This window comes from Marmota monax, unplaced genomic scaffold (genome assembly GCF_021218885.2).
Source record: "Marmota monax isolate L192 unplaced genomic scaffold, Marmota_monax_Labrador192_F-V1.1 WCK01_AAM20220418_F8-fsc00011, whole genome shotgun sequence".
In the NCBI taxonomy this organism is placed as follows: domain Eukaryota; kingdom Metazoa; phylum Chordata; class Mammalia; order Rodentia; family Sciuridae; genus Marmota; species Marmota monax.
Genome location: NW_026693082.1, coordinates 7,076,725 through 7,090,164, shown reverse-complemented (window position 1 = coordinate 7,090,164; position 13,440 = coordinate 7,076,725). Strand labels below are relative to the sequence as shown.

The window sequence follows — 13,440 nt, the reverse complement described above, 5'->3', positions numbered from 1 at the left end:
AAGGTAGGCTTCCCACTCCCGGTAGCTTTCAATAATGTGGCTGTTCACTTGTTTTGCCAATGAAGGGAGGGGGGCGTGGATTTCAAACTCACAAACCATATCCTGAAGAAAAGATCATTAGGAGAAGCTTCCTCCTCTGAACTAGGCAAGACAAAAACAAGGTCATTCGGAGGAAGCTGCTGCCCAATAATGTCACCATGTCCCCAGGGGCAGCAGAGGAAGAAAGGGTTTCAAGGTAAAGCCCAGGAGATAAGGATTTCCAGAAGGAGGGCTTGCTAATAAATGCACTGTCAGTCACTGTACCAACTCATTAGGTGGTGGCCTCAGGGGTCTTTAAAGAGTGGACTTACAGCTATTTGCAGAGCATTAAACTGTATCTTGATGAAAACGAAGAAATAGTGAATTTTGGGAGCAATATATACTATTGGAAGTACTTCCCTGTCAGATACACCAAACAAACTAACTGCTTTCCACAACACATACATACAAGAAGCGTGAACGCAAGACAGTGGCTAGTGTGTTTCAGGTGCCACAGAAGACTGTGGAATTGTGTATGTATTACGTCAGACATTTCCACAAATTATAAGGAAACACTGCGTAAGTAGCGCTTACTATTTGGTATAAAACCAATGACATTTGGTTGCAGGAAAGTTCTGTGAATTTGGGCAAACAGTTTTACTCCTCTGAAGTTCAACTTCCTTGTCTAAAATCAGGGATGAATATATATCCAGCTTAGATAACATAATGTATAGAAATAGCATTGTACAACATGGTATATATATCATTCAAATATGAAGATACTTAAAAACAACTAATTTGGGGGGAGCTTATTTTGTACTAGGTCCTATTCTCAGTGATTTATATGCATTATTTAATTCTCAAAACACTATGATGATATTTTGGACAAATTTTTGAAAAAGGAGGGTAAATTTTGAAGAGCAAACCCTTAGATGCACTGGAGGAAGTGACAGAGGGGAGGAGCCTTGGACTATTAGGGGAAAAAAATCTTCCTGTGCTCAAAGAATGAAGCAGGACACATTGGGCAAGGGAGCGAGAGATCTCCCAATCACTGGGGAGAGAAGAAAGCCCCCCTTTCTATGTGGAGAATCTTGGGGGACCCAGAGAGCTCAGCAGGGAAGGCTCTGCGAAGGGTCAGAAGGCGGTACCCCCAGGGGTCTCCCATGAGGCTGGTAAGGCCAACTGACACATCTCCAGGGTGCCCACAGGGAAAGATGCCTCACACCCAGCTTGAGCAATACCTATAAAGTCAGGAACTTAGTAACTGGAGGCGGTGGCCTGCCTGCTTCATTCCATACATGGCTGTCACTGTCACATTCAACATGCCACTGTAGGTCCCAGGCTTGAGGGTCTGGTATTCAGCCACTACCGAAAATGCTGGGATCAGGCCTGGGGGCAGCCATGTGGGATGTGTCCTTCAAACTCCTTACAGGGGGCTGAGCTGGGAGGGAGAGCAGTCTGAGTGGGTATTAGTCTTGTTTTGCCAATTATGGGCAAAACCAGAATTTCAAATAAAACTGTACCATGGATGTGAGTGTGAAGTGTGTAAAGTCAAAGGTCTGACGAGACCATGTTTCAAGTCAACTTAGCCCAAGTGTGACTACTCGGTGGGTATCACGTAGAGGGGTGGCTGCAGGCTTCTTGTGGGGCACTTCAAACCCAGATTTACTGTGAGTGAGTGACTTCGCTTCTGTCCTCTGCCTCTCTTGAGGGGATCTGAAGAGCCTCATTTTCTCATAGAGGTCTCACAGGTTAATGGACCCAGCATGTGGGTCACACACTCGGGGAACTCCCCCAGGAGAACAGCCTCTTTTCTTGTGAAGTTCATGGAAAAGGGCTCTTCCTGGGCTTCTGATATGGTGTAGTCTTTTTCTTGGACTTTCAAGAATATTTGTTCTTTTCCCTCATTAAAAATATAAAATTAAAACAAACAAACAAACAAACAAACACAGCACCCAGGGCTTTGGGCTCCATAAGAATGTACATAATAATAAACAGGACATGCTGTAAATAGCACTGACATTCCAGCCGTGCCTAACAGAACTATCTTCCCACACGCCTGGCACCACAGTCTGGTCTGCAGATTCCTGCGTCCCTGGATTAAGCTACCCAGGTGATCCCAGAGGTAAGAGCCTCCTAGACAGATTTACCACAAAACAGCATGACCCAAGTGCCGACTGTCATCTAAATGCCCTGGGATTTCCAGGGCCTTAGTGTTCATACCAACAATTAGATCTTCACTGAGCAAACCAAACTTTCCTTCCACTTCAGGGAACTGGTCTTTTCCTAGCAGATACCAGAGTGCAGAGGCCTCTCGTCAGCCCTCGCAACTGTCCCTGAGACGGGCAGTATCCCTCCAGTCTTACCAAGGAAAACAGAGTGAGGGGCTAAATAACTCATCGAGGTCACACAGGTAGTAAAATGGCGAGCAGGGTGCCAAGTTCAGGCTTCCTGCTGGACTGTTTCCTTCCACTGCTTCCTCTGTGTCCCTTGGGAAGGTGAAGTTCGGAGCTGGTTAATCTGATCCTGGGGCAGCCCCAGCTCCGCAGTGGTCCACGGTACCATGGAGAGAGCTCTCAGGGGCCTCGTGGCCACTTTCAGCCTGTTCACTTGGCAACCCCTCCTCTGTGGGAACACGTCTCCTGTGGGAATGCTGTCTCTACTGTGGGCTGTGACAAACTCACAGGTGGGTCCCTGGGGTCTCCAGATTATTCTAGCACTTATCTCACAATATTGATTTGTTCTCCGTTTTCCTGCCAAATCACTGTGTTTACTATACTTTGGAAATCCACCCTCTGGTCCTCTGGGGTGACCAAGAACTGGAAACCCCTCTTCCATCCGGGGTTAGTTTTTCCTCTCTCCTCTGCCTGCCCCCTTTCCCATGAATGTGCTCTTTGCTCACATTCCCATTGCAAGGCTTTGGGAAAGGCCTAAGGTGCAACTGTTTAAAACCTTATGTTATTAAAGTGTGTCCTAAGCATGGAATGGAAAAGAGAGGGATCCTGGGCTCCAGGTTGCTGGTGATAGCAAAACAAACAAACAAAAACAACGGAAGAACAGGGATGACAGGTGACAAACACCAGCTGGGAGGGCTGTGATTTCGAAGGTTATGGGTCTTCAGGGACCTTCACTGAAGGTTCTGCTGCCAGTGCTTGGAAGAGGAAAGGAACGACAGGAGGCTACAAAAGCCATTCCACGAGAGCCAGAGGTGAGCGAGAGAGGCTGGGCTGGCTATCCCTGGAAGAGGACCATGACCACAGGAATTGAGACACGAGGCTCCACAGGATGCTCAGAGCCACTGGAGGTGTAGTCACATGACGGTGGCGATTTGGGTTATTAATTTGAATACTGATGGGAAGGATATTGGCAGAAGGTTCTAACCTCGGCTAGGCACGGGGCATCTCTCACTGGGTCAGTGTTAATATTTGTTATCCTTCCCTAAGCTCTCCTTTATTCCACCATTATCAGATTAACCAGCCTAAAATGACATTTTAAAGTCTTTTATTCCTCTGTTTAAAACTTCATCTGTCTAAATACCAGCACTAATACTTAAGACTCAATGGAAATCTAACCTCCCCAAACTGATATTTCTTTTTATCTTTGGGTTGCCCCCAACTCTTTTTAATTTCTAAGCCAATGATGACTTTATTCTCATTTCTTACACTCCATGAATCTAATGATTTTGCCTTCTACCCTGCTTTTAGGTTATATGTCACTTCTGATTTTTAAATGTAAGGTATGCATAACGTCAGCTAGAGCTGCAGACCAATAGGAAATAACTAAGCTTACTGAACCCTGATAATTTCACTCACAGCAAATAAATTTCAGCTTCTACTTGGACTGTGCATTCTTATGGAGGCTGGGGAAGGTGGTAAAAGTGATTTTTGGTAGCTTTCTGAAGTACTAACAGTAGTTTAGGATCCCCATTACCTTCCTATTTTGGTCCCTGGTGGGGAGGGGTCAGACCTGAATGGACTCTTTTCCAGCCAGACTCACTTCCTTCACCTTCCTGAATCCTACTTCCTTTCCAAAGCCAGTTCAAATTTCATCTTCGCCCAGAGTCACCTGTCAACTTCCTCAGTACACAGTAACCTGGCTACTCACTGACTCAGGTATCCATTTTCTGTGCTGTTAATTTGTGAACTCCCAGGCCCTGGGTTATTGCTTACCTTACGCGTTCATGTATTCATTCTAAATTGAATTTTAAAGCCCTTGACTATGGGAATAATAATAATTTAAGCAACATTTCTTTACTCATTCCTGCCCATACATAGAAATAATACCTTAATCAATAAACTTTTGTTGACTCTAAATATGGACTTCTTTTCTTTTAGGAACCATGACAAAGGATTAAGATCAGTTTTGGTCAAATGATGTCTCACCTACCTGGCCAACAAGTCAATAAGTTCAAGTTTTGACATCCCATCAGGAAGCAGTCGAGGAATAGCAGCAACACAGGTCCTGAAAAGATCGATTTTGGGCTTTCTTTCACCCCTAGCAATTGAAGACAAAATTTAAATATAGGTCAAAAGGTTGTGAAAAATTCTTAAAAACATTTGTTAAGTATGTGAATGAAGACTGGAACTTAATCCATGCCTCTGAATCACAGGCTTGTGTTGGTTCCAGTATTCTGTTTATTCCCTTTACAGTTTGACCATTTCTAATAAAACTTTAAAAAATATACATGCAACACAGAATTACATATCTCTGTAAATGCTGATTATCAAGAGCATTTTATCATAGGCTTGCCATTTAGTTGGGATCTATTTGGTCCCTGTGGCCTGCATTTAAAACACTAGAATCACAGAAATGCTTAACGGTGTCAGCACGAAGAAATATATTATAGTCGTTCCTCTATTTAATGTTCATAAATGGGATTTTAATATATGCAAAATGGCCCCTTTTATAAGTGTGACATCTGGAACCTTCTTTCCCTGATGTGCCATGCTTCTCTAGACCACCTAGCCCCATTTAAAAAAAAATTGTTTCCAAACTAAGTCTTTCATGACAACAGGTAAAATCCTGTATATAGAATAGAGACCCCTCTTTTTAGTTACTCTCATGAAGATATTAGTGTTTAAGGATAATAAGGTCTTCTGTGTTGTAAGCACACAGAAAGCAAAAATGTATACATTCAGCACCCAATACCTATGGGATCCACCCCCATGGATTCAACCAGCCATGGATTGAAAATATTTAAGGAAAAATGTGCCTGTATTGAACATATATAGCCTCCCCCACTCCTGTCATTATTCCTTAAACAAAAGAGTATTACAACTATTTCCATAGCATTTGCATAGTTTTAAGTGTTATAAGTAACCTACAGAAGGCTTAATATGGGAGGAAATGCATAGGTGATGTTAGATGCAAATATTATGCCATTTTATACAAGGGACTTAATGCATATCTCTGAAAATGCATATATTTCCAGGATTTTGGTTATACCAAACAATTGGGAAACAATTGGGAAATCCTGGAAAAAAATCCCCACAGATGCAGAGGAACAATTGAATTTTGTAATATGTTATTTCAAGTTTTAGATATTTTAATAGGTAACTATTTGATTCTTAACCACTTAATCGATAACTTTTATAAGAAATTAAATTATCCGTCAAATATTTCAAATAACCTAAGTGAGAATATATAACAGCATATCTATATTCTGATGATTTAGTTTTCTGAGAATAAATATAAAATTGGTTACAAAGTTAAAGCAGTAATAGGACACAGACACAATAATGGAAATGCAAAGTGACACAGAAGTAATCACTTCTGGGAACAGTAATGGTGGCCAGAATAGAACAGAAGTGCACCAAGTGTTTGCAAGGAGGATTCCCAAATCTGATCATCATCTAATAGCAATCCTGAGCTGTGACCTTACTTTTTAGAATGTTTTTGTAAGTGAAGGATAAATGCAAAACTATTCATATGAAAAGCAAGATATATACTCTGACTTCTAAAATATTCTGCTTTTGTAGAAGATATTTTTGTCTCTTTTTTCCTTTGAACCTCTGGCATCAGATAAATGAGGGTTCCAGAGAGGAAGCTGGTGCACTGTGGTTTCTAATACGCTGAAGGAGAGAGTTGTCTTTGGATGACACCCACAATAGCTGTGAGTGGTTTCAACAGTTTAAACAGTTCTTCTAGCTTGCTCACCAGATGTTGTACACAGCTGGAATTATATTCATATCTGCTAGAAAAGAGATGACCCTGCCTGGCCTGAAGTGTAAGGCGAGCCCTTCCAGACTTCCAAGCTGATAAATCCAGCCTAGATTAGGAATTAATTGGTGCATGATTTCCTCTTACTATTGTAGCTATTGCTGTCTCTGGGGTTTTTATGGGAAGCCTTGTGAACTTCCAAAATAACACAATTAAGAATATTTATTAACAGATGTTAAAATTACTATTTTTTAACATTTGTTATTTTCTTTCTTACTTTCATTAGCCACAAAAGAAATGAAGAATGGAGATTGAGTAACACAAAATACTCAATGTTCAAGTTCAAACCTTAAACCAGGGCCTGGGAACATGGTGGACAACCTCAAATGCCAGTTCAGATGACTGTTCCCATTAGTGCTGTGTGGTCTCCACCCTCTTCCCCTAAATGCTTATATGATTCTCTAACATTTCTCTTTGTTCTTTTTAAGAAATGAAGCAATGAGTGATTTTCCACTCTGGGATCTACTTTATAGTCTAACATGAAAACTATTCCTAGCCTTATTTGGGGGAATCTTAAAATGGATGAATAGGAAAAAGAAGAATCTAGAAGAAAATGTGAAGCATTAATTAAAACTTAAGTAGAATATTTGTATTTATATTTAAGCCTATACATGTTTGAATATATTGTTTTGGACTTGAATCTACCGTCTGATGTTTCCTGAATATAACTATGATTTTCCTTTAAAGCTCTTTAATTCTTTAATATTTTAAATAGGAAACAACTATATGGAAGAAATTTTGAAAGTATTTCTTATGTTTTCTACAGGATATATAAAAATATCTTTAAAATATTCAAGGAATATGGAATAATGAGGTTAAAGTCTTATTCATAATCTGTTAACTTATGAGGCAAGAACTAAAAAGCTAAAGAAGTATTTTTAATGTTATCAGTCTTGTTCAATCTCAATTTTGTTATTATTTTGATTGAAAAGTCTACAGTGATATGGCCTCCATGTGGTTTAATCAAATGTTTGGCAAGCTATAGGGTAATATACATTGTATATTTTTGTTTTTACCAAAAAAATAAAAATGAAAGAAAGAAAAAAGTGCAGATTGTCCCCAGTTTAGTAATTTTTGACTTTACCACAGTGTGAAAGTGAGTTACATTCAGTAGAAACTGCTTGGAACTTAGAATTTGGATATTTTCCAGGGCTAGTGACAAGTGATTCTCTCTTGCAATGCTGGGCAGCTCCCAGCCGGCCCTGAGATCATAAGGAGAACAACTGATACTCTCCAGGGCACAGTGCTGCTGAGACAGGCTGCTGGGTAGGGTAGGGGTAGTACATGCATGTTCAACGTATAACATTTTCAACTTAGAATAAACTCATTGGGATGTGACCCCACCATAAGTTGAAGCGCATTGGTATTTCCATATAGTACATTTATACAGGGAGAGTTCTGGAAGGAATCACATGAAGCTAAGGGATGGTCACAGATTTGATTTCAAGTGGGATGCCTAGGAGGAGGCTTTTCATTTTAAATGCTACTAAATATATATTTAAAATAATTCTGTACTTCAACTGTTTTAATCATGAGCATTTACTATCAATGTGATCAAATTCATACAATATGAACTTCTCTATAAAGGTAACAATTTCAGATTAATTCTGATATTTGAGGCTGGTTATGCTGGGAAATAGAGGAAATCTTCCTAGTTATGTTTTTAGGAATTTACGCCACAGCTGCCAAATAAAATCTAATTCATAGTTCAATGACAAAGTCTCATTTTTTAAAAAAAAATGTAGAATTAGAATCAAATCTTAATTCTTATTGAAATTAGTGAAAAATAGCAAATATGAGTTGTACAGGTTTCCTCCGCCGAGCTCAATCACAAACGCAGCTCTCGATTTTGGCAAAGAACATTTGAGTTCTACATTTGGTACTATAAATGCTTTCTTAAAATCTATGGCACAGTTTCACTGAAACTATTAAGTAGGAATTTCCATTGGAAACAAATTAATTTGAGATTTATAAAGTGGGATATGTGTAAATTGGGATGTCATTGAATCACAGGTGCTATGGTAGAGCGTGGGAACAAAATGTCGCTTCTGAAAAATGTGGACCAAAAATGGTTTGGGTGTCCCATATTCTAACTTGCTGGCTTAATGGTACTCAAAATATAACCCAAAGAGATCAACTGACTGCAGGTTTGACTTCATTTTATGGTCAGTTGAATATCAGAAAAAAGATTTGGGGGTGGGACTGGGAATTGAACGCTAGGCCTTCTGTATGCTGGGCAATGTCAAAGTATTTGTATTTATTTAATTATTTAAACTACCCTTAGCACTTCGTACATCCCTGATTCTAGGAAGTGAGAATTTTTTTTAAAAAAAAAAAGAAAGAGAAAAAAGGAAAAAGAGAAAGAAAGAATATCTACCTCTATCTTTTGCTTCATTAATTGCTTTTTTTTTTTTTTCCTTTTTCTCTTCTGTAGTGATGGGGATGGATCCCAGGGCTTCGGGCATACTAGGCAAGTGCTCTACCATTGAGCTATATCCCAGCACTTTTTACTGTTTTGTTTCGAAATAGGGTCTCCCTAAGTTGCCTACGTTGGTCTTGAACTTGTGATCCTCTGTGTCAGCCTCCCGAGTCACTAGGATCACTGGTGTGCGCCACCACGCCTGGTTGATCAATTCCTCATGGATAACAGCCTCACTGTACTCACGTGATCATGTCTTCGGGTTCTTTGTTTAACATCTGGACATTGGTTAGCATCATACACCGTCCTACTTCTTTATCAAGGTGCCTTAAAATGTTGTCTACAGCTTTTCGTACTTGAGAGTAATACAAGGACATGCCTGAAAAACACGTATTATAGTTACAACCTTGACTAAAGCTATCAAAGAACAGCTTTAGTTCATCTTCTATAACATTTTTTTTTTTTTTACTGAAGACCCTATAAGCCAATGATTTCTTTGAGCAGAGAGTCTGCGTCTGATTCAATTTCCCTCTGCGTGGCTCTTAAAATAATGCCCTACACTTAGCAGGTGTTCACCAAATAATCATTTACATTAAACTAATAATAATTGTAAGTGGTAGGAAAGACTGTGAAATGAGATGGACATCATTACCCTAAGTACATATATGAAGACATGAATGGTATGATTCTACTTTGTGTACAACCAGAGATATGAAAAATTGGGCTCTATATGTGTAATGTGAATTATAATGCATTCTGCTGTCATATATAACAAATTAAAAATAATAACTATAATACTTCAATAGGAAGTATTTTCCAGCAGAGTTAAACAAACAAGGAAATACACATTTTGATTTTTTTTTTTTAAACCAAGGATTGAACCCAGGGCACTTAACCACTGAGCCACATCCTCATCCTACACCCACCCCTTTTTTAAAAAAAATTCTTTTTAAATTTTGAGATAGGGTCTTGCTAAATTGCTACGGCCCTTGCTAAGCTGCTTAGGTCCTCACTAAGTTGCTCATGCTGGCTTTGTACTTGCAATCTTCCTGCCTCAGCCTCCTGAGCCACTGGGATTATAGGTGTGCAGCACTGTGCCTGGCTCACATTTTGAATTTTTAAGTTTCTGGTTAGCATAAGAAAATCCATCATCACTAGTGATTACATTAATAAAGGCCAATTCTTATTTTGGGTTAAGATTTTACTAACTTCAGATTGTTCTCTGAAATATATGTATTAATTCTATTTGTAGCAAAATAAAATGAGACGTTATGTTATAAATTTTAAAGTGAAAGAAAACACATTTTAGTCATTTTGTTATTACTCTCACTAAACAGTGTGTCAATGTCCTACAGTGGAAAACAAATATGTACATATTACATATAGTTACATATATGTACATATAATATATATGTTACATATATTACATTTTACATATATTCACAATACACATATAACAATGAAAAGCAAATAACTGTACTTTAATGAAATAATTACTATTTCTCATGCATTAAGTCTTTTGAACTCATTTAAGCATTACATAATTAAAATAGTGTAAAGCAACAAAACTGCTGTACATATTTCCATTATATCTTTGAAATCCAGGAACTACCTTTAAAAAGTTTGTAGTAGTTTCTAAATTTGGGTATTTAATAAGAAGTAAACAAGTGTGAATATTCATCTCTTTGGATTAAAATAGCTAAATTTAAAAGAAACTAAGCTCATATAGATTAGATTTACAATATAATATGGCTTTTTGTAGAACATGGTATGTTTAAAATACAAATTAGACAACGTTACTAAAAAATAAAAAAATGTAGTCTGAAAGTGAATGAATGAATTATAAAGAAGATTATTTACCAAAGCACACAGATTTCTTAGAAATTTACTGTATATAATCAAATTTACTGTAGATAATCAATATTAGAGGTTTGAAAAGATTCACATAAAACTCAATATGTGAAGGGCAAAATATTTACCAGAAAGTTCTAAAAAGTTTAAAGGGCAGTAGAATAAAAAGCAGCATGCATTCATCAACACAATTAACACTGGAATGTCTCATCTGTTACTTTTACAAAGTTTTTTTTTTTTAAAGTGCTCCTCATTAAAGGTAAGTATCTAATAGTGAGTGATTTTAAATGCTTCACCCCCATTCTAACACGCTTGACACCTACCTATCATTTTGGCTTCCTCTTCAGTTAGTGTTTTACTCAAGTATGTTTTCTTGACTCTCAATGTGTTTCCAGAGGGGAGTACGGCTCCTGTAACTGGCATGGGAGGCTCACCATCTTTCTGCTGCAGGCTGTCAGCTATTACCAAGAATGCCCGTAAACCAATGTTCATTCTCTATGAAGAATAATGCATCCATGAGAAAAAAGAAAGGCCCAGGTTCTGCAGTGAATTACAACATCTGTCTTTCAGAGAAAGTCTGCTTGGTTTTCAATCTAGGTCAGAGATTAAAAGGCACAAGAACATAGGCCACACCTATGAAAATATTGTTTCCATGGCTGTTGCTACATTATAAGAAAAAAAATGGGAAGGTTTTCATTAAACTTGGAGGGCATGTTTGAGATGGTTACAAACCATTTTGTTCAAGGGAGGCGGAGTGTACCACAGAGGGATAGATGGTCATCCTGTGGGGCTGCTGCAACTGAGGTAAACTGAGGTGAACAAAAAGCCCTATGCTTTCTAGAAGGAGAGAGATACCACACATGTTAATTCACAAAGATGGAGTGAAGCATTCAGAGTTCCAAATGTGAACCACAAAATGAATATCACCTATTCTGAATCAAAAATCAAATTGATTTTTGATTCACGAAGGCCAGCCAGTTTGAGAACAAATTTTAAGAACTTAGCAATGCTATGGAACCTATTACTAAAACAAGGGGGTGTATAAGAAGAAAGGCCATCCTGGGCCAGACTGTAACCTGTCTTAGGCTTAGGTAAGGCAAAATATTGGTTCTGAAAGATGACCTGGCAAGACACCTGCTCTCTAAAGTGCATTCTCACCACAGAGTGTAAGACTCAGTTGTTCTGCACCCTTCCCAGCACATCTGATTGTGGTGTTTAGTTTTACATTTGTTTAATGATAGAGAACACTGAACATCTTTCCATAAGCCATTTGTATTTCTTCTTTGATGAAGAGCCTTTTTATTTTGTGCATTTAAAAAATTGGGTTGTTTATTCCCATTGAATTATAAGAATTCTTTATGTAGTCTGGAAAATGTCCTTTGTCAGATATGAATTTTGCAAATGTTTTCTTCCAATCTGTGACTCTCCACTTCATTAAGTGTTTTTTTTTTAAAGGGTAGATCTTTTAAACATTTTTGGCAATGTTCAATTTACTAACATTTTCTTGCATAATTTATGAGTTTCACGTCTCAAGAATTTTTGCACAACTGAAGGTGACAAAGATTTTTCTCTTAAAATCTTTTTTTCTGGAATATTTATTGTGTTGGATTTTACCTTTAAATTTATGATCCATTTTGAGTTCATTTTTGTTTATAGACTTATTTATGGCTTGAAGTTCATTATTTTGCAGGTGGATTTCCAATTGTCCAATTTATTGGAAAGACTATCCTTTATCCATTGAAGTTACTTAGATCTGTCAATAAAAATAAACTGGCCATTTATATATGGGTCTATTTCTGGCTTTTCTATTCTGATCATTGGGTCTTTATAGTCATCCTTCTGCCAATATCACGTGGGGAAGTGACTGCTGTATAACCTATAAAAATTCTAAGATCAGATCATGCTTACTAGTGCTCCAACTTTATTCCATTTCTTCAAAATTATGTTAGTTATTCTAGTTGCTTTTCTATATAAAATTTAAAATCAACTTGTTCATAAAAAGCTACAGGGATTTTAATTGGAATTATTATTGGCATTATAGTTTACATAGACCAATTTGGGCATAGGTGAACTCTTGACAACACCAAGTCTTTAAGTCTATTACAATTAATATCTCTCTTCACTTAATCAGTTCATCTTTGATTTCTCTCAACATTTTGTAGTTTTTTATGTATTTTGTCAGTTTTACTGCTAAGTATTTTTTTGCATTTATTTGCATAAATAATTTGCATTATTGCAAACTGTTCAATTTCCAATTGTTCACTACTATAAAACACAAATCCATTGGTTCATTTATCTTGTATCTTGCAAACTTCCTAAAATCAATTAGTAATTCTAGCAGGGGTTCTGTAGGTTCTTGGGGATTTTCTACATAGATAGTCAAGTTGCCTGTGAAAGAAGACAACATTCTATCTTCATCTCCAATTTATCTGCCTTTTATTTCTTGCCTCTAACACTAGGTAGGACCTCTAGTCCCATGTTATTTTAGATTAAGGCAATAGTTAGAGAAATTGATGACCCAGCTGCTCTTCTCACAGATAAACAAGTTCTCACGAGGATAAGGGGGACATACTACAGCAAGACATTTACCTGATCTAACTGCTGAGTGGTGGGATGTGCTTTGTGGTATGACAACTCTTTAGATATCTGGGCTTTGTTCCACGAGCTATTTCCAATATATTACTTAAGACCTAATCAGGATATGTTTCTGGAGAAACTGCCCTATAACATATTTCATCAAATGAATGACATCTGCTTCATAGATTATTCTAATCCTATGTCTGCTTTTGAGGAGGCTCATGACTGTGCCTTTGGCCTTATAACCACCAAGTACTAACAAATAAACTGTTCCATAATCCTGTAAGATCAAAAGATGTGGAAGACAATATCCCAATATTTTCTCTTATTGGTATTTTACTTTAAAACTAAAATTT

The 13,440-nt window shown here is 37.7% G+C and overlaps 1 protein-coding gene and 1 long non-coding RNA gene across 10 annotated transcripts in view; one reads left to right on the top strand and one right to left on the bottom strand.

Annotated features, from left to right (window-relative positions):
* Positions 1-13,440, bottom strand: part of Fry (FRY microtubule binding protein) — a 407,101-nt gene that overhangs the window by 112,823 nt on the left and 280,838 nt on the right. For all 9 annotated transcript variants that reach the window (XM_058582514.1, XM_046454025.2, XM_046454026.2 and 6 more), the window contains 3 exons: positions 10,831-11,002; positions 8,903-9,035; positions 4,405-4,512 (listed from right to left, as the gene is read on the bottom strand). In XM_058582514.1, the coding sequence (XP_058438497.1) occupies positions 4,405-4,512; positions 8,903-9,035; positions 10,831-11,002 (413 nt within the window). The remainder of the gene's footprint in view (positions 1-4,404; positions 4,513-8,902; positions 9,036-10,830; positions 11,003-13,440) is intronic.
* On the top strand, positions 2,082-7,387 carry LOC131424525 (uncharacterized). Its single transcript, XR_009227739.1, has 3 exons — positions 2,082-2,143; positions 4,353-4,476; positions 6,464-7,387. It is a non-coding gene; the product is annotated as an uncharacterized LOC131424525 (long non-coding RNA).